Genomic DNA, 17,505 nt, shown 5'->3' with positions numbered 1-17,505 from the left:
ATTGATTTTATTATGTTGTTGTGTTAATTTCTCATGTAAATTATTGTGTTGTGTGAGTTGTTATTTTGGGGAGATAAGGGTGACATTTCACCGTTGATATTATATGGGTATAAGGGTGGCATTTTACTGTTATTGTGGTTGTTAGAATATTGTTTGGGCGGAGTGATAAGGGTGGCTATAGGAGCAATAATGGTGGAAATAGGAGCGATAAGGGTGGCTATTGATATTGTCTGGGCAGAGCAATAAGGGTGGCTATAGGAGTGATAAGGGTGGCAATATGAGCGATAAAGGTGGCTATTATCAGGGACGATATGTGATGATATGGGGTTGTGGTGTTGATAATTTCATGTGATGTTGTGATTTTCTTGTGTTTATTTTTATACCTTGTGCCATTTGTCTTGTTGTTGGTAAATTGATAACAATCTGATTTATGTTGAAATTAAGAGCCTGTGGCTATTGCAAGGCGGTTTATAAAATAAAATGTGGGCACGAGGTGTCGTGAGTAAATAATGAAGATATTTGGCACGTGAATTGTCCGTGCAATTGTGATATAAAATATGGGCACGAGGTGCTGTGATGAAATGATAATGATAATTGACACGTGAATTGTCCGTGCAGTTGTGATATGAAATGAGGGCACGAGGTGCTGGGGAAATATGATGATTTAATTATGGGCACGAGGTGCAGTGAAAATATGAAAATGGGCTGAGACCCGTATTTACGAAAAATATAAAAATGGTCTTCAATTCTTGTTTCTTCCTTTCTTCCTTTATTAAGAATGTTTTGTATGAGAGTTAGTGTTGGGAAGCACTTGTGTGAACCCTTTCTTTGGAGTGATCTAATGAGGTTATTCTCTTAGGGTATTTGAGATTAATTAGAGTATTTATTCTAATTTTGTACTCTCTTTTGTACTCTTATTGTTATAGTAAATTGCTCCTCTATGTTTGTGGACGTAGGTCACTTTGACCGAACTACGTTAAATTTGTGTCTTCTTTATCTACTTTAATTGTCGTTGCTATCAACTTCCATTGTCTTTGTTATTGCCATTATACCGTTGTTTGGCTAAATTCCGCACTACTCGAGTTCCCGATGCTAACAAATTGGTATCAGAGCTGGATCTAACCGAGTTAGTTTCAATAGCCAAAATGACTCTAACAAAGACCTATGTTGAGAAATTTGACCGAAGTGCAAACTTCGGAATGTGGCAATTAAAGTTGAAAGCTATCCTAATTCAGGATGGCTTAGACTTGGCATTGCAAGGAAAGGAGAAGAAGTCGGATAAAATAACGGACGAGGAGTTTGCCATCATAGACAAAAAGACAAAAGCAGGTATTTATTTAAATCTCTCAAATGAGGTTTTACGTGAAGTTTCTGTAGAAATCACAGCTAAAGGCATGTGAAAAAAATTGAAAACCTTATATATGAAGAGGACGATAGAAAATAGACTTTACCTGAAGCAGAAGCTTTATACAATTCGTATGGGAGAAGGTACCTCTATTCTCTCTCATCTTGACACCTTTGATTCCATTCTTATGGATTTGAGTAATATAGATGTTGAAATTAAAGATGAGGATCAAGCCGTGTTACTGCTTTGTTCTCTACCCCCATCTTTTAAGCATATAAGAGATACTATGCTTTATGCAAAGGATAATATATCTTATAAGGATATTAAATCTATTTTAAAATTAAAATAATAGATAGATAGTGATATTACTGGGGAAGCTAGTGGAACTCAAGCGAAAGTTGGCTTGTTTGTTAGGGGTAAATCCGACTCCATATCTAGATACAATAATTTAGAGTGTCGCTATTGTCATAAGAAAAGTCACAATATCTCTGAATGCTATAAGCTGAAAAATAAAGAAAAGCATAAGGAAAGGAAAAATGAGCACAAAAATACTGACACTGCCGAAGCAAGTGTAGCTGCTGATGAGACTAAGGGAACTATTTTTTTAGCAACTAATAATAGTTTCAAATCTAACAATGAGTGGATTTTAGATTCGGGTTGTTCTTATCATATGTGTCACAATCGGTATTTATTTACCACATATGAATCTATTGGAGGTAGAGTTGTCTTGATGGGCAACAATGCTGCCTGCAATATTTTTGGAAAAGGTACAGTCCGAATCAAAATACACGATGGTGTGGTGAGAATTCTCACTAATGTTAGACATGCCCCTGACTTGAAGAAAAATCTCATCTCTTTGGGCACTCTAGAATCTCTTGGGTGCAAGTACACAGGTGAAGGTGGAGTTCTGAAAGTTTCTCATGGTGCTCGTGTGATCATGAAAGCACACAGATCTAGTTCATTGTGTACTTTATTGGGATCCACTGTTATAGGCCTTACTACATTTTCGGTATCAGACAACTTGTCTGATTTTGATGGCATTAAATTTTGACATATGCCCATTGGGGCTTTTGCGGAGAAGGTGGAAAAATTTTACTATATCACCCAAAATTATGCCAAGGTAGAGATTTGTAATTATGGCCAATATTTTGGCTAATGGAGTCCATCTCACATAAACATAAGTATCTTTGCAAAATGTAGACTTTGTTGGCAATATTCTTTGGGACCCAAAAATATTGCATTGTGTGTTGGACATCATTTGCACAAGTTGTATCTCTTCTTTTACACCTAAGAGACCAAGACTTTTTTGCCTATAAAAGGGAAGGCCATTAGTTCATTTTAGACACACCAACAAGACTTGTCTTCAATTCTTGTTTCTTCCTTTCTTCCTTTATTAAGAGTGTTTTGTATGAGAGTTAGTGTTGGGAAGTACTTGTGTGAATCCTTTCTTTGGAGTGATCTTGTGAGGTTATTCTCTTAGGGTATTTGGGATTAATTAGAGTGTTTACTCTAATTTTATACTCTCTTTTGTATTCTTATTGTTATAGTAAATTGCTCATCTCTGCTTGTGGACGTAGGTCACTTTGACCGAACCACGTTAAATTTTTGTCTTCTTTATCTACTTTAATTGTCATTGTTATCAACTTTCATTGTCTTTGTTATTGCCATTATACCGTTGTTTGGCTAAATTACGCATTACCCGAGTTTTCGATCCTAACATATTGGTTAAATTGCATTGACTGATTTATGTATAATATATGATGAGATTATTTAGTCTTCCTTATGCCACCTAAGAAACAAAACAGTGCTTGTGTTTATTGATGGCAAAAACGGTAATGAACTGCGCCTAATGGTAGCTCCCTCAGCCGCTTAAATTAAAAATAGCCGATAAATGTAAACTAATACCAGAATTTGTAAGCATAGATAATATAATGGAAGCAATTAAAGGGAACCACCAAAGTCAAATACGGATCCAAACTGATAAGACAAGGAAGAATAAAAACAACAACGAGTATTTCACCAATAACTCTTTACAACATGAGATAAACAACAAGAATTATGGACGAGGTACCACCTTGTACACAACAAGAACCACAACCGAGGTACCACCCGTATACAACAAGAATCACCCGAGGTTAAATTTCAACTATTACTATACCACATCCAAATTGTAATTAAGGAGAGGAATGTGCTCAATCTTAGCATAGTTTCTGATGTGTTGATTACTGCTTTTCAAGGATTGAACCTTTTGAATCATCATCTTGTACGTAAATATGCAGATTAGGCATGTAGTGTCTCTCTTCAATATATTCCCTTTTTGGTTATTAATAATCTATGAGTAGGGATCAGGCCTAATCCTTCGCCACACTTGGTGGTCTGATCTTTTTAGAAAAGTAAAGGAAATAATATAATTTGTTTAATTGCTACTCTATAGTCTAGTCTAGTCATTAAACAGAAGATTTCAATCGATAGCTCTCAATAGCACTAAAATCTAGCCGTTCACATTTATTATTGTTTTAATATGAAATCGGCTAATAAATGAACATAATTTTTTTCTGTAACCCATATATTGAATTTTGGCTGAATTTCAGCCCATTTTGAGTATAGTAGTTTTTCCATATATGTGATGGTATTAGTAGGACCCGTGACAATACATACATAATATTTCATGTTAAAAAGAAAGGAAGATTTTTTTGAAACTTGTGACACTTCTAGTCTTAAAAAAGATATAACATTTGTATTATTACGAAATCTTATCTTATTATTAAAAATAAAATTAAAAGTTTAAATTAAATTATTTATAAATTAGAAAGTTATTTTTTTAATGGATTAAAAAAATATTGCCAAATAAACTATAAATAGTTCGACATTGATATACCATTCTACTCTTGTGCTCTCTATATCTCTCTACATTTCCCTGTCCCCCCACCCCCCCCCCCCCCCCCCCCCCCAAAAAAAAGTAGAAAGAAAAAACCGAGTTTGCCGTTTAGAATGATACTTGGACTGAGAAGCAAAATCATACCACTTCCTGATCATAAGTTGGGAAATATCAAATTAGGTTCAGTAACCAGTAAGACACATAATTTTTATTACTATACGTTACAAGAAGATAAGTATCATTCAATTCTTTTATAACTAATTTCAGTCTCTTTTTTGATAAAATTTCTGTGTCTCCTTGTTCGAAGAAGATGCAATTTGCCACAGACCATGTAGAGTAAGATGCAGCCACAGTACTGCTTCATCAATGGTATGCTATTTCTTTTTGCATACAAATTTAGCCAACTGGAGTAACTGAGACAGAATTTTAAAAAGTGGCCTAGAAAAGGCCATTTGTGTAAATGCCCTTAATAAAGCAATGGTGGTTGCAGGAAGAGGCAAAGGAGAGAATAAGGGAAACATTTGGAAAAATAGAGCTATCTCCTTCTTCCTATGACACAGCATGGGTAGCTATGGTCCCTTCAAGATATTCTATGAACCAACCATGTTTTCCTCAGTGCTTAGATTGGATTCTTGAAAATCAAAGAGAAGATGGATCTTGGGGCCTAAATCCTAGCCATCCATTGCTTGTAAAAGACTCCCTTTCTTCCACTCTAGCATCTTTGCTTGCCCTTCGCAAATGGAGAATTGGAGATAACCAAGTCCAAAGAGGTAAATGACACCGAGTTTAGAAGAACGATTTCTTTGAAATTTGTGGTCGTAAATATGCAATGATATTTTTTTGGTTATAAAACAAAAAATTTAAAGTTAAATTTTGTCCAAATATATAAAGGTGTCACTCATTTTAAAACTGACCTGAAGAAATTACATCATTTGAATTAATTTTTTCGGTGTAGTGTCAAAATATTAAAATTTTAATTGTTTACAAATCAATTATATATCTTAGTGTAGCTTAGCTCCAAAGGTTAAATAATATATGAATAAAAGATATATCTTGTAAGCTAATTGATCTCCCATTAGCAAGCGTTCAGGGTGGTCCTTTGTAACAGGTCACAGACCAACAGTAAGAAGTTTGCTTGTCTGTATCTTGTTTGAAGCGGTTTTGATTTTATGTCTCCCATCTGTGTACTAATTAATTTATTTTTACTATATAAGGTAGGAGATAATGCCGAACCCCATCATCATGGGCCAGCATAGCGCAGGGTGAATGGCTTCAATTAAAAAAAATTAACCTTAGTAGAGAAAAATTAAAGAGAAAAACAGAATGTGTGTATATCACTTAACCATATGGTTAAATAATAATATAATATATGAATAAAAGATGCATGCATTCATTAGTTTGTGTAAACACTAAGCAGAATAAAATGTTTAGTTACCATCTTGCATGTTATAATTGTCAAGTATCTAGACGATGTGCAAAAACAAGTAATGCTATTGACATGGTTCAAGAAAGAGTGAGCAAAGGAGTTTGCATTTTGTAGTATTATTAATTACTTGAATAGTTCCTTCATTTTTCTTTTAGGCCTTGGCTTTATTGAAACGCATGGTTGGGCAGTCGATAACAAGGATCAGATTTCACCTTTAGGATTTGAAATTATATTTCCCTGCATGATCAACTATGCAGAGAAACTTAATTTGGATCTACCTTTGGATCCTAACCTTGTAAATATGATGCTCTGCGAACGTGAATTAACAATTGAAAGGTATGCTTCTTTATTAAATGGTCATTTTACATATTATGGAAATTATTAGTTTTGCAGCCTTGCGCAAAAACTCCTAATGTATAAAACAATTATAGGGGAAGTTCAACAATATTAGTCGTCTGAAGCTAAATCTTAATAAAAGGCCTAAGCGTAATCTCATTCGATTCATATATTAATAAGAAAAAGGACATATTTTTTATATCTATAGATCAATAATCAAACATGACAAAGAGAAATATCAAAAAAACTTTGTTGAAATTGGAAAGATAAATGACTAGAAATAGGAAAAACGAATGGATATATGCATGAAAGGAAATATCATAGAGGGTAGGAGAGGTAAATGTACTACTAGTAGTTAATAATCTTTTGGAAGAAGTTTACACATCTACTCATCCGTCCAAACAGTAAAAAGCTAACATAAATTTTGAAACAACTTATAAGTGATAGTTATTTCCTTTGTTTCAATTTATGCGGCAACATTTTGTTTTTGGTCCATTTTATAAAAAATAGTGACTTTCTAAATTTGAGAAGATTAAACTTCTCATTTTTATTCTTAATGAGAAATTTTTATATATATCCTCACAAATGTCTATGATTTTTTTATCATAAATTTCAAAAGTATCCTTTATTTCAAACTCCATAGTAATTCAAATTTTACCACATAAAGTCTCCCATGGTGGTATATAATAACTGTAATTTTTTGCCTGTAATTATTGAGACCAAAAGTACTAACTTCATTTGTCTTGCCTTTAATCGATCACACGAACAATTATACGACGGTGTTTGACTAGGTACTGAACTTAAGGAAGATTGAATGACTTTTGCCACATGTCTAAAGTGCGCTAGACTTACACATGACATAGCATTTATTTGATTATAAAAGTATCTCATTAAGGATAAATTAAAAGTTTACAAAAAGTTATCAAATAAAGAATGGGATTCTTCTTTTGTGAAAAGACATTAAAAAAAACATGTCATATAAAATGGAACAAAGGAATATAGAATTTGCCCTCTCCACGAATTTGTATGCAGATTTGTAAATTGACTTATAAAACTCCTAACTTTATGGAGTAAGTCTCTTGGGAAAATGTCATTCTGAAGAATGATAAAGCAAAAAAAAATAGTTTAAAATTTGTAGAGTGCAAAACTTCATTTTTAATTTAAACATGACTGCAACACTCACCCCTTCCAAAAATAGAAAGAGGTCATTCTTTTTTTGTACAGACTAAAAAGAAAATAGGTTCACATAAATTGAAACGAAAGGAGTACTAGATTTTGATACTCTAGCTTCAACTCATCAATTTGTTGGGCCATTTTTTAACCAATAGAGCCTTAAAGAATGAATTCGAGGGGAATATGGCAAATGTAGAATATTTTGCTGAAGGGCTCGGTGAATTATGTCATTGGAAAGAGATGATGCTTCGTCAGAGACACAACGGGTCGCTCTTTGATTCACCAGCCACTACTGCAGCTGCCTTGATTTACCATCAGTACGATGAGAAATGCTTTGGGTACTTGAACTCAATCTTGAAACTGCACGATAATTGGGGTATGCACTACTAAGATCATCTCAATACTTCCCCATTATCTGCCTAAAGGAAAATACTTTTCATATCTCTTCTTAGAATTCGTTGGAATTAAGTTTTAATTATGTTAGTATGTTTACTATATGTTCGATATGTTTGATAGGAGACTAATAGTTTTAGGGTACTAGAAAATATAAAGTACTTCTACTGATAAGAAATTTATGTTAGTATGATAATTTAGCGCTTGTGACGCATGGTGACATCCTTACCGCTTCTCCCCACAAGTACAAATGTACATCTACGAACAACTCACATATTGACTCAAATCATGCTTTAGAGAAAATCACAAGAAGAGTAAGTCTAATAAACTTACCTCTCAAGTCCAAACTCTGACATAGTACTACGATGAACCAATTTATTTAAAAAGCTCGGACGTCATCAACAAAGGGATATCTACATATATGTGGAAAATGGCAGAATTCTGACCGCCAAAACAGTCGGAATTCACGAATTTCCTACTACTTTCCGACCAAAATTGGTCGGTCGAAAAACAGTTGGTCGGAAAATAATTTTCGATCAAATCCGTTAGTGATTTCCGACCAAAGTAGTCGGAACGTTCGAAAGGTTAGACGACCAAATATTTTCAAATTTCCGACCAAAGTGGTCGGAATTTACCGACCGAATCAGTCGTAATAATATAAATAAAATAATTATTTATTTAAAATTAAATAATATAAATATATAATTTCCGACCGAATCGGTCGGAAATTAATATTTAAAAAATATAATTTCCGACCGAATCGGTCGGAAATTAATATTTAAAAAATATATTTTATTTAATTTCCGACGAAATCCGTCGAAAACTTTTTAATTTTTTTTTAAAATTTCCGACCGCATCGGTCGAAAATCTGGGAATTTTTGGCAAAATGTGGGCAGCTGTCCGACTGTTTCCGTCGGAAATCAGTCGGAATTTTCTGTAAAACTGAGCAGCATTCTGCCCAATTTGGAGCTACACCACGTGTCAAACTATTACAATATAATAACGCCAACAACCAATCAACCATTAACACAATCTAAACCAACAATACCAATCATTAACATAATCTAAACTAACAATACCAACTATTAAAATAATCTAAACCAACCATTAACACAACCTAAACTAACAATACCAACCATTAAACCTAACAATTTTGGACATAAAAATATCCAAATAGTAGCCCACATTCAAGTTTAAAAATAAAACATAAAGTTGTCTCTCACAATCAAGTTTACCAATCAACCAAAATACCACACCTAAACTACTACACATCAGATTCAGTTTGTTCATCCTCATCATCAGATAGATCATGCCCATGTTTTCTCATGAATTTCTGGCAGTGGAGGGTCGTCGACGGAGCTGCAGCGAGGCGGCATCGCCGGTGAGTGGCATTGGTGATGGCAGCGGCGGGTTGGGTGGGGGGGAGAGGGGAGGTTTGAGTGTGAGAGAGAGAAGAGAGAAGGAAGAAAACAGGGAAAGAAAAAAGAAAGGGGTCAGGGGGGTTTTAAAAGAAAATAGGTCAAATAGTCGAACCTCGTTTTAATAAAAAATTCCGACCGAATTAGTCGATAACAGTTATGCGGTATTTTTCGCCAAAATTTACGACGGATATAGACGGAATATCAGCCGTAATTATTATTAAAAATTGAAAAATATATTTTTATGCAATTTCCGACCGATTTCGTCAGAAATTTGCGACTACTTTTTCCGGTCGGAATATTTCGGTCGGAAATTGGCCGTTTTTTAGTAGTGATATATGAGTTCATATATCAATAACGCTTCATAACAATACCAACTAAGTAAGTAGCACTTAGGTCCAACTTCACATGACTTTCACAAAAATTCTTATTTCACCATTTGATATCAATCCTTGAATTTTAACTCCAATTCATCTATTAAATGTGTTATGGAATCTAGCCATTTCATTAGAAGTTCAAAACGATATCGTTCAAATAAGTCCAACACTATTCATCTTCCCTATTAATAAACTTTCAGTGTCAAAGCTATGATAGGAGGGTTCATCTATTCCACCCTTCTAACTACTTTTTCAGCTCATAAATAATATTAAAACACTCACTTATACTTCATAAATAAGGTTCATGTAGTAAAAATTATCTTTGTAAGAAAATCCTAGAAAATCTCTCTTTTGGTGTTTTTGGTTGATTTAATAAAATTTAGCAAACTAAAGGAAGTTTCAATGTTAATACTAGAATTAATTAACTTTAATGAGCACAAAACATCGATAAAAACTTGCCTTGTATGACCCAAATGAACCCTTGGTCAAAATCCTCTCGATCCTAAATCATCTAACTAATAATGAGTTGTACACCTGAGTATTTAAAGACACTGTAAACTAACTTCTAACCAATAACTAACTAACAGCTAATTACAAAGATCAATAACTAACACTAATTTATGAACCTTCTAGAAGTGTACTCCTTTAAATAATACACTGTACAACCTGTCTAAGCTACATATTTCAGCATTACTAATATAATCTTTTTCGTTATTCTTATAGTCCCCACTATTTGCCCTACAAAGATACATTCAAATCTCTTCTTAGTTGATGCCCTTCAAAATCTTGGAGTAGATCGGTATTTTAAAACAGAAGTCAAAAGAGTACTAGATGAAATATACAGGTAATTTGAAATGATCTTCATGGTTTATACAATTTATCTTTTTAAAACTTTTATTAATATTAATGCTGAATTATGAATAGGCTTTGGCTAGAAAAGAATGAAGAAATTTTTTCAGACGTTGCTCATTGTGCCATGGCGTTTCGACTTTTACGGATGAATAACTATGAAGTTTCCTCAGGTTTGTAACTAAAAACTCAGAAAATTAAATTTTTACCTATGCACCAATAATATAAGGGGTGTCTTGTCGTAATTGGTAAAGTTGTTTGTCGTAATTGGTAAAGTTGTTGGTCACAAGTTCAGGCCGTGCAAATAGCCTCTTGCAAAAATGCAGGGTAAGGCTGCTTAGAATATACCCTTATGGTTCGACCCTTCCCCGGACCTCGCGCATAGCGGGAGCTTAATGCACCGGGCTGTCCTTTTACTTATGCACCAATAAATTGTTACTTTCTTTCTGCAGAAGAACTTGAAGGATTTGTCGACCAAGAACATTTCTTTACAACATCAAGTGGGAAACTTATGAATCACGTTGCAATTCTCGAACTTCACCGAGCTTCACAGGTGGCTATTCATGAAAGGAAAGATCACATTTTAGATAAAATAAGTACTTGGACAAGGAATTTTATGGAGCAAAAACTCTTGGACAAGCACATCCCTGATAGGTCAAAGAAGGAGGTATCACCTGTATATAAATTAGGCCATTCAAAAAACATTCTTTGTAATTTTCAATTTTATGATATTCCATTACTAGCGAGTCAATTAAATATCAGATGGAATTTGCTATGAGGAAATTTTATGGCACATTTGATCGAGTGGAAACTAGACGTTACATCGAGTCATACAAAATGGACAGTTTTAAGATCTTAAAAGCGGCTTACAGGTATAATTCTGACACTATTACTATAAGATTTTAGATAATATGTACCGTCAGCGGGTTACATTTGCCAATTATTGCAGGTAATCTATATTGTTTTCAAGATTATAAATCTCACATTTTAAGGAGGCTTACCTGTAAATATTATTTGAGTGACGGTTAAAAAAACTTTACATTAATGATGTATGTAACGTAAACTCTTACTAAAAGTAGTATATATGTTTTGTTTATTCTTATTATTCTCTTCTGCATTTAAACGTGTGGACAGGGAAAGATTTATAGGAGAGATTATGGGGCACGCAAACCCATGATCTCCTCAAAATTAGATATTTTATGTACATATTTTTTAAAATTGGTATAATATTAACTATTGGCATCCATGCTTCTATTTAATATATTTTTTCCTCTTTTTATTTTAGTAATACATTCATGTACTGAAAATCCTAGATCCACATCTGTATATGGGCGGATCAGAGTTACGGTTGTAGCAATGCCCACCGCCTTCAACTTAAACAACATATGTCAGTGAACATTGGTATGCTAACGCTTAATATGGGTAGCAAGAAAAAATACAAGCTACTTTAAATAAAATGTAATGGTACATTTTCTATCGAAGTTGGAAGTCCTTAAAAATTGGTCATATTATTATGTGGGGTCTCTCTCTTTCTCTCTTTTAGGTCTTCCGGTATTAACAACATAGACTTGCTAAAGTTCTCAGAACACGATTTTAACTTGTGCCAAACCCGACACAAAGAAGAACTTCAACAGATGAAAAGGTATCTACACTGGTTAGCTTGACTAGACCTTGTCATTCTTAAACAACTTCATTTTGTTGATAATTATATATATATATATGAATGTAGGTGGTTCACAGATTGCAAACTCGAACAAGTAGGATTATCACAACAGTACTTATACACTAGTTACTTCATAATTGCTGCCATACTCTTTGAACCTGAATATGCTGATGCTCGTCTAGCATATGCAAAGTACGCCATAATAATAACAGCGGTGGATGATTTCTTCGATTGTTTTATTTGCAAAGAAGAACTGCAAAACATCATCGAATTAGTAGAGAGGTATTGTTATCTCTTTTCTTATAATATATCAACAAAATCCTTTGACCTATGTTGTTCAACTCACATTTTTTAGAGGCACTTGAGTTTATGATAAAGAATGTTACACTTGTCCCTCATCAATTTTGTACGGGCTTTTAAAAGGGTTCAAATGATCCTAGGCTACTTCATTCATAGCTTTATGGTTTTGGATTTATACTAATATTCTTTCACATGGTATCAGAGCCAAAACTTTCTTTTTTTCATTCAGACCATTAAGCCACTAACATTGCTATGGCCTAACTTATCAATTATCATGTTGAGCCTAATCTACTTAACTCTTGAAGATCACAATTTGTTGAGACTCTTCTCTTTCTACGTTAAAAATAATAACCAAAACAGAAACAAACCGTAGAACCGGGCTGTGTTGCAAGAGAGTATTAGAGAATGTTACACTTGTCCCTTAGATACTCCACCCGATTACCTTGAAATTTTGGATTAGATACTCATACTCTTTCACATATTATGTTAACACTTTCACTATAGATGGGAGGGATACTCAACCGTCGGATTCCGTTCAGAGAGGGTTAGAATTTTCTTTTTGGCACTTTACAAAATGGTAGAGGAAATTGCGGCAAAGGCGGAAACTAAGCAAGGTCGATGTGTCAAAGATCACCTTATTAACTTGGTATGAAGAAGTACATTAATTATTATATATTCTCTAAATCAATTTTTTTTTCATGCTTATATTTCTTTCTTTTCGATTGACTAGAAATATATCTTGTTATAGTGGATTGATATGTTGAAGTGTATGCTGGTGGAATTGGACCTTTGGAAAATTAAATCAACTACCCCAAGCATAGAGGAGTACTTGTCTGTTGCATGTGTAACTATTGGTGTTCCATGTTTTGTTCTCACATCACTATATCTTCTTGGACCAAAACTGTCCAAGGATGTCATAGAAAGTTCTGAGGTCAGTGCCTTATGCAATTGTACAGCTGCTGTGGCCCGATTGATTAATGATATACACAGTTACAAGGTAATATTATTTTCTTCGTTAGAAGAATATTTTATCAAATGTTGGCTATTGATTTTTGACAATCTTTTTTCAATATATTGAACTGAGATAAAATTTTACATAAAATATTCTTTTTTCGAAACACTAACTTCTTCAAATCAAATTTTATTCCAAAAATTACTAAAATTTACATTTGAAAGTGAGAAGTGACACAAAAACAAAGCCTTGTCCGGCTAGATTGATATTTGATAAATTAATATAATATAATGTGCTGCTGGTTCATTTTCTTCTTATTAAGCTCGTCTCACTAAGTTTTCGCGCTAGAAGGATCAGACCACGTTGAATCTATTTTGTACGCTTTTTTTTCAAGTAGACATACAAGTATATAATTATAACATTAATCCTTATTATTTCGTGTGTTCTTGCAGAGAGAACAAGCAGAAAGTTCAACAAATATGGTATCAATATTAATAACACAAAGTCAGGGAACTATCTCTGAAGAAGAGGCTATAAGACAGATAAAGGAAATGATGGAAAGTAAGAGAAGAGAGTTGCTAGGGATGGTTCTACAAAATAAAGAAAGCCAATTGCCACAAGTGTGCAAGGATCTTTTTTGGACGACAATCAACGCAGCTTATTCTATACATACACATGGCGATGGGTATCGCTTCCCAGAGGAATTCAAGAACCATATCAACGATGTAATTTACAAACCACTCAATCAATATTCCCCATAATATGCCTTAAATCTTTTACAATATGTTACTAATCTTTGGAACTTGGTTGTGATATTATTAGATGCATGGACGAATTGTACTTCTTTTATGTTGTGCACAATAATGTACAACTGTTACTATGGGAAAAACTTACTTACACTGCTATTTTAACTAAAGCGCATTTACCATTATTAGTGTTTACCATAAAAACGGATAATAATTAAATTTATATGTGGTTTTAAGGATATGTGGATTAATTCAATACAAATAATAAATAATGTTAGATTAAACAGATAAATGATGTAATAAATTGTCAAACCAATTAAGGGAGTGATCTCAGACTCAGTAACAGTTTAATGTAATGCCTGCCTTCGATCCCGGGCTCACAACAATGAAGAACTGATGAACAAAAGTAAGAACTTTTGAATAAAAGAGAAAATAAGAATATATTGCCTTGATATGCGTGTTACAATGTGTCTAATGAATAGTCAAACGACCATTTAGATAGTAGGGGAGTTTTACCCTAAGTACAATTTCATAAAATGTAAAATTCTACCATTTGCTAATCACATATTTTCTGCCGATACGTGCCGAGATTCACGCTGTGACATCCGGCTGGGCGCGGATATCACAACCCTTCTCTAGTCGTGCTCGATTATCTCGTGATGTTCTCCGAAGTTTTGGGATTCGAATCGGACCTGGGGGATGTGGCCCCGATTCTTCCGAGGGCAGGTGTTTTGCCCAGAACCTGACTCGAGGAGCTCCTTGCCCCGATTCCGGTTTCTTACGATCATATCTCTGCTCCATTTACTCCATCGAGAACCGAAGTATCAAACGGGCTCGGTTTCACCCGTATACAGATAGTCCCCTCGTTTCTCAGAGAGTAAATTTACTGAAACGACGAGAAATAACATATGCACTTCGATCCATTCTTCAATACGCCGTGACAGAAACAACCAAGAATCCAAAACGTCCCGTCAGTCGTGACGTCATGATTTCAAACATGCATCAATCATCGGCGGGTCATCCCTGAATACGAAACGGCGTGAAACCTCTATAAATACTTTCCTCCTTTGTTCATTTTTTACTTTTTTGCGAAGCTTCTACCTTCGAGTTTTCAGGATATCACTACCCTTGTTCACATTCTAACATTTTATCTCCGTTCTTCAAGACTTTCATAGTAAGTTGCAAGTTTTTACCTAATTTTTACCCAAATTAGCGCACCTCACTTTTCATCTTCCAATTTATCTTCATATTTTTCAAGCTTCTTCCAGATAGCAATGGCTAAAACTTTCAAATCTTTTCCCCAACAAGTCGCTTCTTCTTCTTCGCAATTAACTGCTAAAATCGAGGAGATCACTCCCGATGTGGTCGTCCTCGAGAGATCTGCTCCTGGCGCAACTACCGATGAACCGGCTGCCGAGCCTCCTTTGAAAATGTTCGTTTCCGGGGGTTGTTCGATTGTCGATGACTTTAAGGTTGAGAAGCCCTCGTCGGTGCAGGGCCGGGGTGAAAGTGTATCAAGATATATATGCTCCATTACCGAAGACATCCTCCCCGTGGTCCGAGAGGACTGCAACTGGGTGGGTAAGAACGTAGTAGTCCCCGGGCCTACAGATGCCATCACTACCCACGTGGAGGGGTATCTATGTATTTACATTTGTCCCTTCACATTGAGCCCGGTAGACCCGGTTATCTTGGATTTCTACAAGAGGTACGAAGTATGCCTCGGACAAATCCATCTGTCGCGGTGGAGAATCGTGATCCTCCTTCGGTTTTTCGTGAACAAGACCGAATTTAGTCGAGCCCTCAAACCATGTCGAACAACGTCGAAATTATGAATTGCGTCTCGAATCGAATTATGAGTTTTCAAATCTTCCAACTTCTATAATTTGCGCTGAAACGTATCAAATCAATCCGGAATGACTTCAAATTTTGCATACAAATTAGAAATGACATAATGGAACTGTTCCAACTTCCAAAATCGAAATCTGAACCCGTTATCGACAAAATCAACCTTCGGTCAAACTTATAAATATTTTAAAACATCAATTTTTCCAATTTCGCCAAAAATGGGCTGAATTGACCTACGGACTTCCAAATCCAAATCTGGACATATGCCTAAGTATGAAATCACCATATGAAACTATTGGAATCATCAAAACTTCATTTCGGAGTCGTTTGCTCAAAAGTCAAACTCCGGTCAACTCTTTTCATTTAAGTTTCAAAAATAAGAATTGTTCTTTCGATTTAATTCCGAACCTTCCGAAAACCAAACTCGACCTTGTACGTACCATTTTCAATCCAATCTTTACCCATTTGAACTGAACAATCTTCCCATAACCTTATTGGTACAAGCATGTATGACTAATACTCTCACACGCAAGAATGACACTCACAATCACCCATCTTTACCCAAACTCGAAATTGAAGAATAGGGGTTAGAAGCTTACCTCTTGGGTGAAGATCTTGTGATAATTCCTTATTGGATTTCAAAGCTTGAACAAGATTTTTGATGAACAAAGCACTTGAGCTTCTTTCTCTCTCTAAAACACTCTCACTTCTCTCTAAAATCATCAGATAATTGCCCCAAAATAAGCCACAAAGCCTATTTATCAAAATAGGGTCGGGTTATGAAAATAGGAAAATTAACCCTCCGAAATCGGGTCTGCGGTCGCATGACCGCAGAATGGGTATGCGGGTAATACACCGCAAAATTGGTGCCCAAAAATGGGCTTCTCTGGACAGGTCTGCGACTAATTTTGCGGTCGCATAACCACTTCGGTGATTGCAGATTTGGCCGCAGACTCGCATTCTGCCAGCCTTTGGTAATTTGGTCATAACTTCTTGTAGGAGTGTCCAAATGACGAACGGTTTGAAGAGTCATAAACTAGACTCGAAGACTTTCATTTGATAGATAGATCATCACATAATTCCTTATATATAGATAGAAATGCTCATTCAAAGTTTGGTCTTGTGCATACTTATTTGAAACTTTAGTCTATTATGAAATTTTCTAACTTGACTTAGACTTAGGCCTCTCCTTAGACCCCATATCACTTATAATATGCCTCGTACACTTGTTATCATATCCAATTGGTATTCATAATATTAATAGTCCTCAAATGAGAAGTAGAGTCCTCCCCCAAACATATAACATAACTTATCTCTTCTTTCACCCATTTCAATTTCCCGAATTTTTATTAACTCCCAAAATTTTCAAAAATTGCGCCAGAGTTTCCTTTGTAACTGGGCCTATTCACTTGCCAGAGAATTCGAGAAACCAATCCTAACAACACATGCATAATCCAATCAACGTAACACAACATGAAAACAATACTAACACTGGCATCATAAGCAATATATTACTAGAAAAGGAATACCATTAGCATCAACTACTCAGGTGATACTTAACTTGTAGCAGGTAAGGTCTCAACATCTTCATAGAACACAGAAATAGACGTTTAAATTAAATACGACATTTTTGGGTCATCACAAAGGGTATAAGCCGAAACCTCTTCATTTAGCTGCAGTCAAACCAACATTGCAAGGGTATAGTATTTTTTTCATTGAAGAATATTAGTTTTGAATCATTAGATTATGTGAAAGCTTTTTTTTCTCAAATTCAACAAGAGAGATATTGGTTTCTAATTGA

General features: G+C 34.8%; 1 protein-coding gene across 8 annotated transcripts; it reads left to right on the top strand.

The window, feature by feature from the left end:
- Positions 1-4,235: 4,235 nt before the first annotated feature.
- On the top strand, positions 4,236-14,026 carry LOC107816701 (cis-abienol synthase, chloroplastic). Of its 8 annotated transcripts, none has more exons than XM_075230455.1 (14): positions 4,236-4,415; positions 4,531-4,592; positions 4,714-4,993; positions 5,805-5,985; positions 7,314-7,534; positions 10,070-10,190; positions 10,271-10,368; positions 10,648-10,862; positions 10,958-11,067; positions 11,739-11,837; positions 11,925-12,140; positions 12,663-12,804; positions 12,907-13,155; positions 13,563-14,026. In XM_075230455.1, the coding sequence occupies exons 1-14, from the start codon at positions 4,337-4,339 to the stop codon at positions 13,869-13,871; spliced, it is 2,382 nt and encodes a 793-aa protein (XP_075086556.1). In that variant the 5' UTR covers positions 4,236-4,336; the 3' UTR covers positions 13,872-14,026.
- The last annotated feature ends 3,479 nt before the right edge of the window (positions 14,027-17,505 follow it).

This window comes from Nicotiana tabacum, chromosome 15 (genome assembly GCF_000715075.1).
Source record: "Nicotiana tabacum cultivar K326 chromosome 15, ASM71507v2, whole genome shotgun sequence".
Lineage (NCBI taxonomy): Eukaryota > Viridiplantae > Streptophyta > Magnoliopsida > Solanales > Solanaceae > Nicotiana > Nicotiana tabacum.
Note: the sequence above shows the minus strand (reverse complement) of the source record. Positions and strands in the feature narration are given on the sequence as shown.